Source organism: Malus domestica, chromosome 07 (genome assembly GCF_042453785.1).
Source record: "Malus domestica chromosome 07, GDT2T_hap1".
In the NCBI taxonomy this organism is placed as follows: Eukaryota; Viridiplantae; Streptophyta; class Magnoliopsida; order Rosales; family Rosaceae; genus Malus; species Malus domestica.
Genome location: NC_091667.1, coordinates 22,070,368 through 22,088,383, shown reverse-complemented (window position 1 = coordinate 22,088,383; position 18,016 = coordinate 22,070,368). Strand labels below are relative to the sequence as shown.

Genomic DNA, 18,016 nt, shown 5'->3' with positions numbered 1-18,016 from the left:
TCGTATCTTTCGTTTCCAATCGGTGTTGTATCTTTAGTAGAAAATGAAAGATCTAAAGAGAAAAGGGAGGATGAGAGAGAGAGAACAGTTAAGGTTGCAAACTTGCACCACATCGGAGGAGGAAAATTACATAGGAAAAGAAAGATAAAAGATGAAGAAGTGAGAGGAGGAAGAAGAAACGCTAAAAAAAAACCAAAATAAAGGCTTTAAGCTTTCCAATGCATCAGATGTGTTGGTGTGTGTGTCCCAACACTTAGCATTCAATTGTTTTTAATTTTTTTACATTATGTCTGACATAGATTAGGGCTGGGGTTATGTGAGAGAGGTTGGGAACCGTGGGATGAATTTTTGGTGTGGCTCCACGGATTGGAACGTTAGATGATGTGAAGGAGGTTGGGTGGAGGGATTTAAGAAAACATTAAATACTAATTTTATTCAAAATATCTTATTTTATTATTTTATTCTTAAAAATTAAATTGTTTTGTTTTGGAAATCCTAAGTAGAGAGGGGGATTTTTTGAGACTTTCTCCTCCTTAAGACCACATCGTACTATACTTAAAACTCTAACATCACATATACCATTTATTTTTGCTAATCACAATTTCATTATTGATAAATTCTTATAAAACTATCTCTAAGTGCTTTCTATGTTCATTTCTATTTTTACTATGTACTAAAATATCATCTACATAAACACTACAAAAATTATCACATTTCTTGAAAATTTGATCAATCTTTTTTTGAAAGATCAACAGAGCATTTTTAAGTCCAAATGGCATAACAAGCCATTCAAAATGTCCTTTTGGACAAGTAAAAGTTGTTCACTCAATTTATTCTTCTGCTAATCGTATTTTCCAAAATCATGATTTACAATCAAATTTACTAAAATATTTACTCTCTTGAATTTTATTTATAAGCTTATCCTTATTTGGTAACTTATAACTATCTTTATATGTATTATCATTTAATCTCTTGTAATTATAAACTATTCTAGCATTACCTCTCTTAAGCTCTGAATGTTTTCTCACAATAAATGCTGCTGATCTATGTCTAGACTTAGAGGGTCCAATAACTTTTAAATTTAACAACTCTTTAATTTGTTGCTCATACTCTTGTTTATCTGTTAAATTATAAGGCATATCAGCTGTCTTAATGGTCAAATATGGATTAATTATATCTAATTTTGCTAGTATTTTATTTTTACTTTAATGTAACTGTGGATCTTCTCCTATGATTCTAGTTTGTTCTGCTAATTGTAATAATTCTTCTAAACTTTTTGGTTTATCTAACTGTAATATTTCTATACGGGTTCCTTCTTCTAAAATCGGATATTCATGTTCAAATATCTCTTCATCAAACCCTTCTATGTTATTATGCTCATAATTTTCTTTTGAGTTTTCTAAATAATAATTATCTTGGCCACTAGGCTCTTCTATACTTATATTTTTGTAAACTTCTACAGTATTACTTTGGTCAGTTATTGTGATATCTCTTTTGAAAAATGTTATGTTAGGATTCATAAATAAAAAACCTTGTAAACTTTTCAAAAAATTTAAACCTAAAATGAATGGATATGGTCCTTGTAGACATCGAAATTTCGGTGAAATAAATGTTGACCAATAGTTACAACTTCAACGCTCATGTGTCACATAAATTTTACACGTAGCGTGTGACTAAACGAAAAAATCAAAATAAATCGGAAAAGTCATCAAATAGGACGCATGTCAACACCTAGCAGAAAACAATTTATTTCATCTACATATTATATTCAAAATTAGGCCTTAGAAAATTCTATAAATAGAAAGCCAATGCATTCATTTTAGGGGAATTTAGAACCAATTTATAACCAATTCATGACCAATTCATATTACACCAAAACCTTGAAGCTCTGAAGCTTTGAAACTCCGAAGCTCTCAAGCATCCAGGTTCCCGAAGAATCAAGAAAGCCCTCTTCGTTCTTCGTTCATCGTTCTTCCAAGATCAAGCCACGACGGCCTTTGGATCAACAATCATCCACCTTCAAGATCAAGCCCCAAAGGCCCTTGAAGAACTTCCACCAATTCAAGATCAAGCCCCGACGACCCTTGAAGAAAGTGTTCATCGTTCATCATCCGTTCATCCTAAGATCAAGCCCTAACGGCCCCTTTGGATCAACAACGTCAACAAATCCACACATCCAACCGTCCTTCAAGATCAAAGCCCAAAAGCCCTTGAAGGTCCGTTCATTACCGTTATTCAAGATCAAGCCCAAAAGCCCTCGAAGATTCGTCAATCATTGTTCTTCAAGATCAAGCCCAAAAGCCCTTGAAGATCCTTTCATTACCGTTATTCAAGATCAAGCCTCAACGGCCTTTGAAGAAACACTCATCCTCAAGATCAAGCCCCAACGACTCCTTGAAGATCCGCTCAAATCCACCTTCAAGATCAAGCCCACGGCCCTTGAAGAACGTTCATCCTTAGATCAAGCCCAACGGCCCTTTGGATCAATCGCACGTCCACAAATCAACACCTTACGAAGATCGAATCAAATGATCAAATTTGAGAGAGATTGTAACCCAAAATCATCAAATACAAAATATTATTTTGTGCATGTGTTCTTGTCTCGTTTGTTTCAGGAAAAATACGTGTTCACAGTCCTACTGGTGAAACAAATGTTAATGGTAAATTAAATTGTTGTTTTTCTACTTTAATAGACTCATTATTAATACAATTTGTTAAATAAACTGGTCTTTCATCAAACTATGTTATTCTCACTAGTTTTGCTAATTTTTCTCTATTTTTTTCTAGTACTAACTCTTCTCTTATGACACTTTTTGTGCTTCATGTATCTATCATAACTGTTATTTGTATCTTATGTTCTTTTGTTAATTCTATTTCACAATTTATGGTAATCAAAGAACTATTTTTTGGCTTTTCTATACTATGAAAAGTATTTCCTAATATTTCAGTACTTTCTTGTGATTCTGCTGAATTAATTTCTAATAACTTATTATTATAACACTTTTCGCACAATATTGAATATGTATTATAATATTTATTTGCAACTAATTTACTACACTTATGACATTTTTCTGGCCAACCTAAATGAATGTATATATATTTTTCTTCATATTGTTCTTCTATGAATGCACACATATAATATTATAAATCACTATTTGTGCTACTTGAATCTTCAGAATATGAGTCTATCATGTTAATACTCTCTATACTAAAAATATTCTCATTATCACTTAAATCATCTAAAATGTATATTGACTAAATATCTTCATCTTCTTCTAACTTAAACAACTCCATCAAATGTACTTTTTCTCTTGATTGTTTTCCTAATTTTGGACATTTAGGTCTAATGTGTCTAGTCTCTCCACATGAATAACATTTACAACTACTCTTATATTTTGGTGCTTTATATTTTCTAATCCAAGGTCTGTCACTTCTTTTCCTAAATTGTTTTGGAATATATTTTATTTTCCTATATGTTCTTGAAGATTTTATGCTGAAATTCTTATATTGTTTGTAGGGTTTGTATAACCTATATTTCTTTTTGTATATTTTCTTATGCTTATTTTCCTTATGACAACCATATTATTGTGGTAAATCTATATTTTTACAATTCATGTAAAATTGCTTCCTAATTTGTTTCTTAGCTTTTATTTGATTACACTATTGTCTAAGTATATCATATACATGTTGAATTCTATGGCCTACTGCAATATCATTTTTTCTTTGGATGCTTTTGTCATTCATTCCAAATCTTTTCTCCGATTGATCCTTTTATTTTTGTCATATAAGTATCTAGTAAATTAATATCACTAATTCTACATGTTCTTTCTAAATATTTAAAGAAGTCTATTGTATACTCAGCTATATATTGTAAATCACAAATTTGTAATTGTTCTAAATTTCTAATTGCTCTTATTTGTTCTTATTTGCTTCTGCCATCTAACCTATTATGATCTAAAAATTCCTGTTTAATCAAAGTAACAAAACCATCAATGTTAAAATGTGTTTTAGCTGCCTTATGCTGTTCTGGATTTTGAACTTTCCATGACTAAAAATAATCAAAAATTAAACCATCTAAAATATGCTCAAAGTAATCTAACATATTTTGTGAATTACTAAAATCTAGCATTAATGCTACATGTACGCAACATTTCTATCATCTCGCACTAATTCTTTCTTAATCTTGTGGATCTACATTATCTAAATTTAATATATTTCCTGCTATATTAATTTGTTCTAATCCTCTCAGATATGGAATCCTATTTTTTCTAGGTGGTTTTTATCATAGTTTCTTCAACATAATCTATTCCAGCTTGTTCTTTATATTGTTCATTTATTGGTCTCAAAAATTGTTGATCAATTCTACCTGTGTATCCTGGATTTTGTACTCCTGATGTACTACTTTCTTCTGCTGGATTACATTTTGCTTTCAATTCTAATAAATTATTATATTCTTTTGATCTTAAAATATGTTCTACTCTTATTTCTACGATTAATTTTTTCATCTCTTCATTTGAAATTCTATATAGTCCTAAATCATATGTCTTATATTTTTCTAAGTATTGTTCTTCATCTAAATGATCAATATCTTCTATAAATTTATCTACAATATGGTCAAAATTTTGCTCAACTAAATTAATATCTAAATTATCAAAAGCCATATAAATATTCTCATTTTCGATCTCACTTTCATCCTCTTCTATTTTTCTAGTTGCTTGTAATTACTAAACCTAATTGTTGCTTGACTTGCACTAGTTTCATATATTTGAACTTTATCTGGTTGTCTATTTATTGCTACTTGTAAATTAGGTAATGTCCACTGAGTTCATTCTAAAAAGCTATTATCTACGAGTTTTGCTTCTATTATATTTACATGTTTATTACCAAATGTTTGAACTAAAATTTGAAATTCTAAATTAAACTTATGATTATATCTATCAGACACTTTACCAATATACATTAAGCTAATACACAAATTTTTATACTCTCCTTTCATATTATAATTTTTCGTTCTTATGCTTACTTTAATATATTTACTAAATTCATTAGTTGTCATAACATAATTTGGAATACATCATATGATTGCTAAGTTTGAACTTAAGTATACTTCAGTTGTTGCTATTGCTGCTTGTTGGTGATTATCCCATCTATCATCATATATGTATACTAAAGCTTTTGTGCCTACTTACGCTCTGGTTAATCCTGATATTCCAATTAATATTGTTCCTATGTGAATCAGACTGAAATGTGATTTTCTCAAATGAGTAACTGATTCTTTACTAATTAAATTAAGTGTAACTTCTTTATCAATACAGTTGACTTCATGTTGGCTGATGCTACTTACAATTCTGCTTCTATTTTCAAATAAGCCTAATTTATACAAATTATATTTATTTTTCTGTGTTCTCTCAAAACTTCTTCTAATAAATTCTTATGTTTCTTCGTCATTTGGATAAATATCTTCAGCTCTAACTACTTCTTTTCCTTTTCTCCTAAAAAGTTCCATTTTCTGTTATCAAAAGGATTTATCTTAGGTCTTCTAATATGATTATTTGTACTTAAAGTTAAATTTTCTAATTTTTCTAACAAAGATGGTGGAAGCGATGAAGATGCTTTATGTAAGACTTGATTTATTTATGCTATTTGTTCTTCAACTTGATCTAATTTTTCAGCCAAACTTAAAACTAATTGAATAATTAAATTATTTTGCCTAATGGGAATATTACTACTGGCTACTTGTGTTGAAAAATCTGTTAAACCTACTGGTTCTTTATCTAGCTTACTAGTTTCTTTCAAAGTTTGGATATATTTTCTACTAGTTCTAGAATCGGTCATTAAACTAATAATTTATTTACTTTATTATGCAACTTATCTACTCGTTCACTCAACTCTTTTTGCACTAATTGAATTTTTTGAACTTCTAATTTTAATTGCTCAACTATTTCTAATAATCTAAGTTCTACCTACTTAGGCTTACTATCTATGAGATCAACAAACTTTTTTATCTCTCTTTTGCTAGGAAACATTTGAATATTTTTATTATTATCTTCTAACTGAGATGTAAAATAATCTAAATTTTGTCTAATTGTTTTTATGAAATCTTTCTGAAAATACTCTAACAACTGGTTTAACAAATAATTATGCTTATTATTTTCTAATTTTATATTTTCTGCTTGACTAATAATAAGATCTACAATACTATTAGCTTGTGGATTTTCTTCACTATGCAAAATATGATTATGTTTTCTCAATTGAAAATAACAAACTAAACTATTTTGGTCCAAGGTTATTTTTCTTTTTTGAGGTTCACTAATTTCAAAATTAAGATAATCTATCATAAACTACAGTCTACCTTTCTCTAAAATTACTGCTAACTGGTTTCTTAAAAACTCTATTTCTTCTCTCAATGTCTCTAAAACTTGATATGTCTCTAAACTAGTTATATTTACAACTAGTTATATTTACGAATAAATGAAGGATGTTCAAGATAACCAAGATAAAACTTATGCTTCTTCAAGGTCCTGCTAATTCTTTTGGATATATATGCTAATCTTCTCTTTATGCTAGTTATAGTTGGGTGTCTGGGACAATAAATACCTAGTGATTGTGGTTGACAAGGTCTACAAAGACAATAGTATATGTTGTTCATACAAAATAAACAAGTGTGATATCAGTTGTTTCAATGACTTTCGTCCTCAATGTACTTTACTATTATAATTATACTATTAAAATTCTAAATTTGGCTCTGATACCAGATTCGGATAGCAGACCCTGTTAAATAGTCGAATGGCCATTATAACAACTAGACATAAAACCTTGCACATGGAATTCGACATGTTTCAGCATGACGACCACTCACAGTACAAGTATAAGGCCTTAAAGGCTGAACTCAGAGGTACCTTGATTAATGTCCAGTTATTTGTATGGCAAACATTCAGCTATAACAAAATACTCGAACAAAATATGATCATCAGTTTAACAGGTTAATAATATAACTATAATAGTGTTTCCCTATTTTGGACTAGAAGTCTTAATTAAACAAACACACTAAAGAAATAAAAGAAAGTTTACTTAAGACTAGTACACTTGAACTTTTATTGATATATAGAATGTTTGCAAAGAAGTGTTTACAAAGTATGCTATGAAGGTTTTGGATGCTTGAATGTTTGCAGGTTGAAGTATGATATGAGTATTGTGTTGAGGTGTTGAGATGTTGAGGTGGTTTTTATAATGAATGGAATTCCTCTTATATAGACTGAATGAGTATACAGCGGTATAAAATTTTTACAAATGAATGGTGTGGACATCTCCTTGGTATTTGTCACTTTGCTTCTACTAATACTGAAAATGTCAACACTATTTCTGGAACGTGGTCTAACTTTTGCTTTGTTTGATTAATGCATGTGAACTTGCTTGTCTCCTTTTGCTTTGCATGTGAACTTGCTACATAGTTTTTCTCCTGGAGTTTTTGTATTTGCTTTGATGAAGAGCATGTGACTTCTTATGAATGTTGGAGATTGGGATATTTTTTATTTGTTCTGTCAGAAGGTTTTCAAGGGCAACATTGCCATTTTTTGAAATTATTTGTCCTTATGGTTAAATAAAAGTTTTCTAGGGTGTTTCCATTAGTTTTCCCTTGATTTTATGGATCATCTGTCTCTATCAACATTATCTACAAATCTTTGTTTACAAGTACTTTTCTTGTTTTTTTTTTCTTTTCTTTTTTTTTTTTTTTTGTCTTTTTTTTTTAAATAAAAAGGGTACAACTGATGGTAAGCCATTGTATTTATTTATAGCTTTTTATGAACACTAAACTCTAATTTAAAAAAATAAAAATAAAAAATAAAAAAATAAAAACACTAAACCCTTAATTGTTCTCTTAAAAAATCATAAAAACTTCAAAACTGTTTAACTAATATTTAACAATGTGTGATTATATAAATTCACGGTAAATTTGGTTTAGGATTCATATGTAAAGTGATGCTTTCCTATTAGGTTTTTGTATTATTTGGTGAGTAAGTTTCTCTCTCCTCATAGTTTATAAATAAAGGCACCAATACATCTACAAATTCTCTAAGCCGTATTCTCTCATTTTCTCTCTCTATTGCTGCACCTCCCTCTCTCCTTTCAGTAAATTGCTCACAACACGTTATCAAGCATGCTTCATTGTCACTCTCTCTTAATTGAACCACTTGCTTCTCCAATGTGTTGATCAATTGTTACAACCACTTGCAGCACTTGACGAGTTGATGCTTCTTTATGCCCTTAGTTTTGGGCACGTCTCCTTCTTTGTTGTTCTTCTTCTCGCTCGTTTTCTTGCTCTTCTTTCTCTTGCAACCTACTTAGGTTATCCATTGTTGAAATAACTTTCTTTTTTAAAAAATCTATGAGTTGAGAGTTGGGAGGATGAAGTAGATGTGGTAGTTTAAAGGGCTTTTATGGAAAAAAAATATGTGGAATCAGTAGATTGGATAAGAACACGTAATTATCACATTCCGGCCCGGACCTAAATCAAGGCGTGTTGGACGCCTTGATTTAAGTCAGGGTGTGTTATAATACTACATAAATGGTCGATAATCTTAACAAAATCTTAGCTAATGTTATTAATGGATAATGACAAATGACACATCGAAAGTGGTTAAAAATCTTAGGTAATAATGACTCGTAAAGAAAACCCAAAAAACGTAAAATAAAAAATATATTTATAAATAGTAATCGTTATTGTCCATACTCTTTCTTCTTTGAAAAAGGTGAACTTGCACAAAATAATTATTTTTAGAGGACAAATCTCAATGCTTGTCCTTGGCCTTGCATTACCCCAAAAACCGGTGAACTTGCTCTAAGAAAAATGCCAAGCAAGTTCCAGAAAACCCACAAAGCTGCCATTCTACTCTGAACTGCCCGAGACCTCAACAGAGCAAAAATCAGAGAGCCGCTGAGAGTCAATTTCTTCGCCTTCGGCATGTCAAAACCCAACCACCAGGTTATATATCTGCCAATTTTGTTGCTCTTATTTCCTATTTCTCCACTGCTTTCGCTTTTGAATCTTTCTTGCTGCAGAGTTCTCAATTTTTACCATGAACTGAAGTAAAAGCTTTTCTTTTTGGATTATTAAGTGCCCAGAATGTTTCACTGTAATTTTTTTGCTGTAATTTAGTCTCGTGGTATAAAATTTTTTATGGGTATTTGCAAGTTGGTTATTGTGTGGACAATTTTAAGGTGATTTATTTACTTGGAGTGTAAAACCTAGATAAAATTTGGAATGTAATAGCAGAAATATATGCTTGATCATATGGGTTTTGGTTTAAATTTAAAAAAAATGGAATATGGGTGAGCAATGGAAGGTGAATCTATATATTCACCATCTAACGGTCAGATATGATTAAATTTGAAAAGGAATAGCAGAAATATATGCTTGAGATTCATATGGGTTTTGGTTTAAACTTAAAAAAAAATTGGAATATCGGTAAGTAAATGGAAGGTGAATCTATACATTCACCATATAACGGTCAGATATGATAATTCTTTATTTTGGTTGCATATATGACCGTTAGATGGTAAATGTATTACATAAATGCATGTACCGTAGCCATGTCCGGGAGGTAGCATGGTGTGAGAATGTGGCAATGCAATGTGAATTGTGATATGTAAAGTTGTGTACTTTTGTATATTTATATATGTGTGTGTGTGTTACTGATACTCGGTTTTGAGTCGTTGTTGGATATGCACAAATGATTTCTGCAAACTTCTGCCATATGCTGAATCGATAACAACCAATGTCTCATTATTTCATTTTAACAAATTCTTCAGAATAATCTAGAAATCAAGCGGCACGAGGATAATATTAAGTTCCTTCAGAATGAGATAAACTGCTTAGGTGAATCTATACTGGAATTGCAAGGTAAACGCCCTCCCTCTCCTTCTAATTATCCATCCAAATCGCAGTTTGAAGTACGATGCTTCGGGTACTTTCTGTAATAAACTAGGGTTATTCATTTTGATTTTGTCGAAAAGAAAGTTCTGTCACATTGAGTAAGTTCCAGCTCGGCCTAGTGTTAAATTAGCAGGACATAACCGTGTTCTACACAATTCATCTGTTCTTTTCTGTCTAGTATGTTCTAGATATGACACTACCAAACCTCGACTGTCTTTCCAGTGAGTCTTGCAAAGCATCAGTCGGCCAATGGTACTGTAACAACAAATGAAAACGGTCCTACTGCTGAGGAGGAAGACCAAATATTGCGGCACGAAAAATCCGCGGCTGGCTTATTGTGCAGGCTGAAACTGTTAAAATCGCAGCATGCGAGTCAGGCATTGAATTTGGCTCTGACAAAGGATGTGCTGGGTATTGTTGGCATTGTTGCCACACTTGGCAGAGTCGAGGATGACAACCTTAGCAGGTCAGATTTTCTTATTATCCATTTCTTTCTCCTGGTATAAAACAGAACTTTTTCGCTGGATTGAGTCAAAATTTCTTCACATTATATTCCTTGACTGGCTTTATTGATCGTCTAAATTAAAGGATTCATGATAACGGATTAGTAGGTTGCATTGTCGAGTTCATTCCTGCTTTAGGTTCTGCTACTGCTCAAACTTACTGTAACTGATATAATTTCTGATTTAAAAAAGAAACATCATTGGTCTTGTTTAACCAGACAAATAATAGGCCAAACTATTACGTCAGGTGCATATGGGGGCCTTTTGAAAACTAATGGCCTGATTTTATGATTTAACCTTTGACCCATGAAGGCCACTATTTACAACCTTGTCTGATATGTGCTTCCCTGTAACTTTAAACTAGGCTTCTGTCGGAGTACTTGGGACTGGAAACTATGCTAGCAATTGTATGCAGGACAAGTGAAGCCGTTATGGTTCTAGAGAAGTATGATGGGGATGGGACAGTACTCACCAGCGCTGGCATACATGGTCTAGGAGTTTCTATTGGGAAGAGCATAAAAGGGCGGTTTCTGGTCATATGTCTAGATGATTTGAGGCAAGAAACCCGTTCAACGTTTTCTTTCAAGTTGCTATTACTTACCACATTTTTAACCGTTGTTTGTTTTTAGTCCATATGTTGGGGGATTTGTAGCTGATGATCCACAAAGGAAGCTTGCTCTTCCCAAACCACAGCTACCAAATGGGGAGTGTCCGCGCGGCTTTCTTGATTATGCAGTGAACACGATCAATTTGGACGGCAATAACTTAGTTAATGTTACCAGCAGTGGGCATGGTCTCAGAGAGACACTATTCTATAGTCTCTTTTCTCGCCTCCAAATATACAGAACCAGAGCAGAGATGCTTCTCGCTCTCCCATGCATAAATCATGGAGCACTGTCTTTAGATGGCGGGATTATTAAAAAGAGTGGCGTGTTCATCCTGGGAAGCAGGTTAGTTTGGAATTAAAATAAAACTCACAAAACTTTTGTCTAATGGTAATACCGATTTTTCTTATAAAATTGTTATCTACTCTCATCAGCAAAGATACAGAGATCAAATTTCTTGCAAAATCCGGAGAATCTAGTATGACTGCAAACTACGACGAAACTGAGGATATGATCAAGAAGCTGAAGTTCAAGCGAAAGCATGTTGCTGAGGATATGCAAAGAGAACAAGAATTGTTGGACTTCGCAAAGGCAAACCTGGCACAAGTGTGATTCCAAGAATTTTCCTTTCCGCTGGTACTGCCCCAAGGATGTCTTGCAAACTGTAACATATAATTCATGAGCTTTTATCATTGCAAATTTATTCATGTGTACCACCTTTATAGACTGGATGTTACTCGCTAACTTTTTCTTGTATCGGTTATAACAGATGCATGCAGGCCTAGATGGCAGGCATCGGCAGATTGGTCGGTTTTTAGGCCACGACGGAGGCATCCGCAGATCGGTTGGATTGTTTTGTTTTCAATTGCTGCCTCTTGTGCCTTCTTTGTACCACATTGGAAAAGCAGCAAAGTGTGGATTTTCTCCGTCCGTTGCTTATCGGTTGGCTTGAACCTGTACTGTGTTCATCCTCAATCATGTTTGGTTTGTAATCGTATTGTAACCTTAGAAATTATGGATTCTTTTTCCATTACCATGAAGAATAAAAACATACACTGGCATCGGTATTTTTCGCCTCAAACTCTCTAATACATCCCACACTTACTTTTTCAGTAAAAATACCCCATGCTTACTTTTCAGTTAAAAATATTTTAACACACGCGATTTATTTGCCGAAACTACCTTCACACTCCACACACGCCTTGAAAAAATATCTTAATTCTGTCGTTTGGTTTCCTTATCCCGAGTAGAGGATTGTTACGGTCAGATAAGTCCAATATAATGCATTACTTGGCTTTTCTTAAGCAAGTACCATGTGATAATCTCCATGGATGATGAGTCTGGAGGATAGCATCTTCAATCTTCCTACTTAAAACCTGAATGAATTTGCACCCCTGCCCATCTTAAGAAAAAAATAGAAAACATTCTTAAATAGTTTATAAATTGATTGAATTTTTTTTTTAAGAAAAAAATATACGTCATCCAGAGCCTCTAAATAGTCAATTTCATATTCCATTCGTTTGAAAGTAAGCTTTTCTTCATTACTGTGTTTGTGGTTTTAGTGATTAGGGTTTTGTACTACAATGGAAGGTGTGAATGGATTTGAGAGCTTGAAGAAAAAGAATATTAGGATATAGGTTATCTAACTTTGGGGTGTTTTTTTTTTTTTTTTTTTTGAACAAACGATATTATCGACACCATGTGAGAGGGGATGAGTTGAGCCTTACAATGGGTTAGCAATAATGTACTTCAAATTTATCTTTGGCTAGAATCGAACCTAAGACCTCTCACTTAAATGTGAAGAGGAATACCACTAGATCATAGCACTAAGTGACAACTTTGGGGTGTACTTAGAAAAAGGAAAAATTGGTTTTCAAAACCTTATGGAGTCCAAATGGTCATTTCATATTCGAGCATGCAAGTCAGTCGCAATGAATTTTTACGTGGGGAGTATTCAATAATATGTGAGATCCCAATAAAACAATCTTTTTTTAAGAAAAAATTGATTGTATGGGAGAATTTTTTTTGTTTTAATTTTATTATAAATTAACTGCATTTGAAATATTCATACATTTTTTAATAGATTGCTTATTAGTCAGCAAAAGATAATACAAATTATAGCCATATACTATTGTTTTGACCTAATTTTACACCATCGGCCCAAGCGATCGAGGCCATTAAGTGAGCATGGTTCCCGACCATTGGATGGAGAAGTGAGGATAATTTTGTTATTAAAGGATAATGTTATGATTTTTTATCATAATATTTATTTTTTAATAATGGTTTATCTCGACATTTTCTTATGAAAATAATTATCTCCAAACAAGCAGTATAGTTCGAATAGGCTTGGAATTCTTGTTATCAGATTGTGCGACTAGAATTGTCGAGGTGTATGGTCTTCTTCTATGCGCGGGATAATACCAATGGAGCCACACGTATCCTAGATTGATATAATTGTTGGCATAAGAATTATATGCTAATAATTAGCATACTCTTCAGGGGATAAACACGCATGCATTGATGGTTTGATTCCATCAAATCCTACGGCCAAGATGATGCGGAGATTTTGATGCAAATTGATGGTTTGATTCCATCAAATCCTACGGCCAAGGATGTGGAGATTTTGAATAAAGCATGGTTTGATTTGGTTGGATAACCGCGTACAATTATGATGGTTCTAATCCCATCAAATTGGCATTGACCTAATTTAAGATAAGGACTGGTGGGAGATTAATCTGCACAAGTCATGCCAAAGGTCAAATACAATTCTTTGGAGATTAAGCCACGTCAAGCATGCATGTCTCTATAAATAAAAGTGATTGTGCAACGTTCAAAAGTCCTCCAATTCAATACACAACTGCCCTACGCAAACTCTCTCAACAACTTTGAGATTTTTATTTTTTCTTTTCGCTGACACATCTTCCGTTGGCACCAACATCACTGTGAAAGCAACCGGTGATATCTTAAGTCGGCATAGATAGCTCTGTCGCCGTAGAATCAGCCGGTCTCGCAGCATCTTCCGTTGGCATCAACAGCACTGCGGCGAGGACGGTTGGTTAACTATCCAAGTCTCGGTCGAGAAGGATTTCCGAATCCTTACTGATTGAGGTCATCTCATTAGCTTTCTCAGCGAAGTGAGGTGTTACAGTTTACTGAGCCCGGCGCATTGCACGCCAAGTTATTTTATGATACTCTCATGTGGGATTTAGAGTTCGGCATTCAGACGGCCGAACCACGTTTACTATTAAGACTTATATTCGCTTTGAGTATTTGTGTCCTTACACCTTGGTGTCGATTTGACGTGAGTTTACTCTGACGAATAACATCACTGTGACCGAATCCGACGACGGCGATTCGTGAATTTCGTAAGAATAGCAGCCTTGTCTTCAGGTTCGAGAACCCAAGAGGCCGAGACGTGTTCTTTCCTCGGTCGCAATCGCAAGACGCAGAAGTCAGCCGCGCACCCAACGCAACATCAACAAATTTTACTCATCGGCCGACGAGTTGGCACGCCCCGCATTTAACCGAAGGACGTAGTTAGCTCATAGATTACTCGGCCTGCGCACCATATAGACTTGGTAGTTTTTAAGGTCAACAACTATCTATACCCAAACATGAATATCAAGAACCTTTGCTGTATATTTAAGAAACACACATTGTCTGATTACTCTCACGGTCACGGGGCATAAATTACAACAAAGATGCAAAAACATCAACAATCCTAACTATATGCAACATTAACTAAAAAGATCATGCCAGATTTCTTGGAAATTATCTCTCAAAATTGTTTTTTCTAACAATCCGTGAAGTAGTTGGTTTTTTATACCTAAGTAACGTAGTTTAATAAAATTCCCATACATCCCTCCTCTATTTTTCAGCAATTGATTAGAATTCTTAAATTCTTCCCTGAATTAAAGTTTTCTTACAATTGTAAGAATTTGTTTTGGAATAACACAACACTCAGCCTACTCTCATTCCGCTTTCATCGGTGGGTGGTACTATCCACACGCTTGTTTTTATCTTTCACACTCTCAATTTCTTATTGTCGAATCAAATAAATTGAAAATGATCAAAAGACCTAAATTAATTGATATATGTGAAAGGTAATAAGAGGTGTGTAAATATCATCGCTCTGTTTTTAGTGGTTCGACTTTCACATAGGAAAAAACGACATGAATTTTTAGTGGTCTTCACACGAAATTGTGGGTATTATGGTTTGTTGTGAGTGGATGAACGTTTTATTGTATAAGTATATTTGTAAATATTTTATTGTTGTAAAAAAAAAAAAAAAGTATCATTATTGTCACTCCAAACTTTCGATATTTAGAATAACAAAAAAAAGACATTTTGGAGTGCCAATAACATTACAAAAAGAAAAAAAAGAGGGGGGGGTGGACTTGGGCCTTTTCGTGATGCCCATTTGGCAAAGCCCTCATGAAAAAAGCGAAGCAAACCCAGCAAAGACCGTGTTCTTGGCCAATCGCTGCTTTCTCTTCCTCTCAGGTACGTGCGTGCTTTTACTACATAGCTCCATGATATTGCGCAGAGCGGTAGACACGACGAACTAAGCGTGGCTAACTATAATTTCCTCGCACTTTCTTTTCACTTCCAATGAACACAGATGCTTAAGTTGTTTTTTTCCGTGTGAATTCCCGATTTCCCTGGTTTTTAACCTGATGACCATAACGTGTTTGATGAATTGCCTGACTGAGAACTGGGTTTTATAATTTATGCATCTCTCTCACTCAATCATTCATATTTTTAGCAAAAATGTCGCACTCAAATGAAGTTTAATGTCTTCCAAAACGTTAGGCAACTGATGTGAGTATGATTTTGTCTTTCTACATTGTTGAAAGGCCAAATAGAGTTTGATATTGTTCCACTACTTGCAGCTGGAATTTGAAGTCGAGTTGTACCAGAAATGTTTCTTCGGAGGCTCGCGGTATCATCTTTCTGCTCGAGAAGGTTTTTTAGTACTAACAGCGGTAACAATGATCTTGCAAGAACTATTGCTGAGCTTAATAAGGTAATGTATTGTGTATGCTTCTTATTTACGAATGCTGAGTTACGAAAATGAACTGCCTTCCTTTTTCGCTTTGCTATTAGATTCAACCAATTACGCCCACGGTGGCAGACAATGGGGATTGGAAAATGAAATCCACTGCCATAAAATTTATCTTATATGCAGAACTTCAATTTGAGCTTTCTTATTGATCTCGACAAGTATTTCGTAGTTGTTCTACTCGATACCTTATGTCGAAAACTCTCTTTTGAAGAACTTCAATAAGGCATCTTGCAACATAATTCCATGTATTAACAATATCCTGGTTTCAGGAAATGGAATCGGTATTTGGTGAACATCCAGCAAGTGGACCCCCAAGTTTTCCAAATAACGATTCTATGGCTCAAGAACCCCAATTAGCACCTCAAGAAGAGGGCGAAAACGAACTTGTCCTAACTCACATTGGCAGTACAGGGGAAGCGCAAATGGTGGATGTTTCTCCCAAACAAAGCAGTAAGAGAACTGCCATTTCTAGCGGCAAGGTAATTCTTGGAAAGCAGGTGTTTGATTTGGTTGTAGCTAACCAGATGGCCAAGGGTGACGTCCTTAGCGTGGCGAAAATTGCTGGAATAAGTGGAGCAAAGCACACAAGTAATCTCATCCCGCTATGCCACAACATACCACTGACCCATGTTAGCATTAATCTGTCACTAAATCCGCAGGATTTCAGCGTGGACATTGAAGCGGAAGCCAGTTCAACAGGGAAAACAGGGGTTGAAATGGAAGCAATGACAGCAGTGAGTGTTGCTGGGCTAACAGTGTATGATATGTGCAAGGCTGCTTCGAAATCTATACAGATCACGGATATTCGACTCGAGAGTAAAACTGGTGGGAAGAGTGGGGACTGGTCCAGGGAGGAGTAATGCTGCAGTGATGTGTGTGCAGAAGATTATAGTGCAGGATGTCACTGTCTGCGACTTAATGCTTTTGTGCAAGATGCCACATTGTAATGAAAGCACTCCATTTTTGGGTAACGTGGAGTATGAATTGGGTATCTTTCCTTTCTCAAGTGAAAGCTAGTTGTGAGTTGTGACCAAACAAAATGAAAAAAATAAATGGCTAGCTGCAATACTTTTGGCTCATTATTGTAAGGAGTCATTCATCGTACACGAATTGGAGTTTGACGTATGTGCATAAATTTTTTGAATGGTGATTTTAATGAGGTATTTTTATTTGGCTGAATTGCATTAATAATCCTTCTTGTTTACTCGGATTTTCACTTTCATTCTTATAGGTTTTTCTGTTGCACTTTAGTCCTTGTAGTTTCGTTCAGTTAGCATTGTAAGTCTAAGTCCAATCTGTTAAATGAGACAAAGTTCCTTCCAACTTGGGTTTTTCAAACGAGAGGATGTGTAACAAATTGAATGGAAGAATCAACCTAGCCGACGGATTGAACTAAAGTGAAAACAAAATGAAACTACAAAGCCACGAAAATGAGTAATAACAAAAACTACAGAGACGAAAAAGTAAATTACAAGAACTATTAGTGCAACTTGACAGTCTTCTTGTTCATGTGTCGGACTATGATTTGCAGTTAAAAGACGTAGTGTTCTTATTGAATTAGGGCTTGGCTGGTTTAGAAAGCTTATCTAGTTGGGTAAACTTGGAAGTGTAAGAATGGTTTTATGGTCTCTGCCACGCGTTAGTGCTCTTTCCAGTTGATGATTCCTCTTTTCTCGCCTGCTCTTTTTAGCTCAAGTGCCTGCTTTTGCCCCCACACGGTTTTATGTAAGCAGGCTTCATCTGAAAAGAAGTTAATATCTCAAGCAAATTTTGTCCAATCTGGTAAGGCTTATTTCTTCTTTTTCAGAGTGTGTTTCTTTTATCCAGGCCTTTTTGTCCGGAATCAAGAGAACAGATGTTACACTTACACCTCAGTAGTTACACTGTTTTCACACGGAAAAAAAATATA

General features: G+C 34.1%; 2 protein-coding genes across 3 annotated transcripts; both read left to right on the top strand.

Annotated features, from left to right (window-relative positions):
- Positions 1-8,736: 8,736 nt before the first annotated feature.
- LOC103439318 (protein DEFECTIVE IN MERISTEM SILENCING 3-like) lies at positions 8,737-12,123 on the top strand. Its single transcript, XM_008377861.4, has 7 exons — positions 8,737-8,983; positions 9,811-9,901; positions 10,157-10,400; positions 10,802-10,993; positions 11,067-11,387; positions 11,477-11,678; positions 11,812-12,123. Exons 1-6 carry the CDS (start codon positions 8,963-8,965, stop codon positions 11,652-11,654), a joined length of 1,047 nt encoding a protein of 348 aa, XP_008376083.1. The 5' UTR covers positions 8,737-8,962; the 3' UTR covers positions 11,655-11,678; positions 11,812-12,123.
- Positions 12,124-15,428: 3,305 nt separating this feature from the next.
- Positions 15,429-17,286, top strand: LOC103439319 (cyclic pyranopterin monophosphate synthase, mitochondrial). Of its 2 annotated transcripts, none has more exons than XM_008377862.4 (3): positions 15,429-15,545; positions 15,935-16,068; positions 16,377-17,286. In XM_008377862.4, exons 2-3 carry the CDS (start codon positions 15,964-15,966, stop codon positions 16,965-16,967), a joined length of 696 nt encoding a protein of 231 aa, XP_008376084.1. In that variant the 5' UTR covers positions 15,429-15,545; positions 15,935-15,963; the 3' UTR covers positions 16,968-17,286. The 2 variants fall into 2 exon arrangements, with proteins under 2 accessions (XP_008376084.1, XP_008376085.1); XM_008377863.4 differs by having other exon boundaries at positions 15,544-15,863.
- Positions 17,287-18,016: the final 730 nt, after the last annotated feature.

Bases quoted from the DNA above. Each gene is read 5' to 3' on its own strand.
- LOC103439319 (XM_008377862.4), top strand. From the start codon at position 15,964: ATGTTTCTTCGGAGGCTCGCGGTATCATCTTTCTGCTCGAGAAGGTTT. The intron at 16,069-16,376 runs GTAATGTATTGT...TCCTGGTTTCAG, and splicing joins CTATTGCTGAGCTTAATAAG to GAAATGGAATCGGTATTTGG.
- LOC103439318 (XM_008377861.4), top strand. From the start codon at position 8,963: ATGTCAAAACCCAACCACCAG. The intron at 9,902-10,156 runs GTAAACGCCCTC...CTGTCTTTCCAG, and splicing joins ATCTATACTGGAATTGCAAG to TGAGTCTTGCAAAGCATCAG. The intron at 10,994-11,066 runs GCAAGAAACCCG...GTTTGTTTTTAG, and splicing joins ATATGTCTAGATGATTTGAG to TCCATATGTTGGGGGATTTG.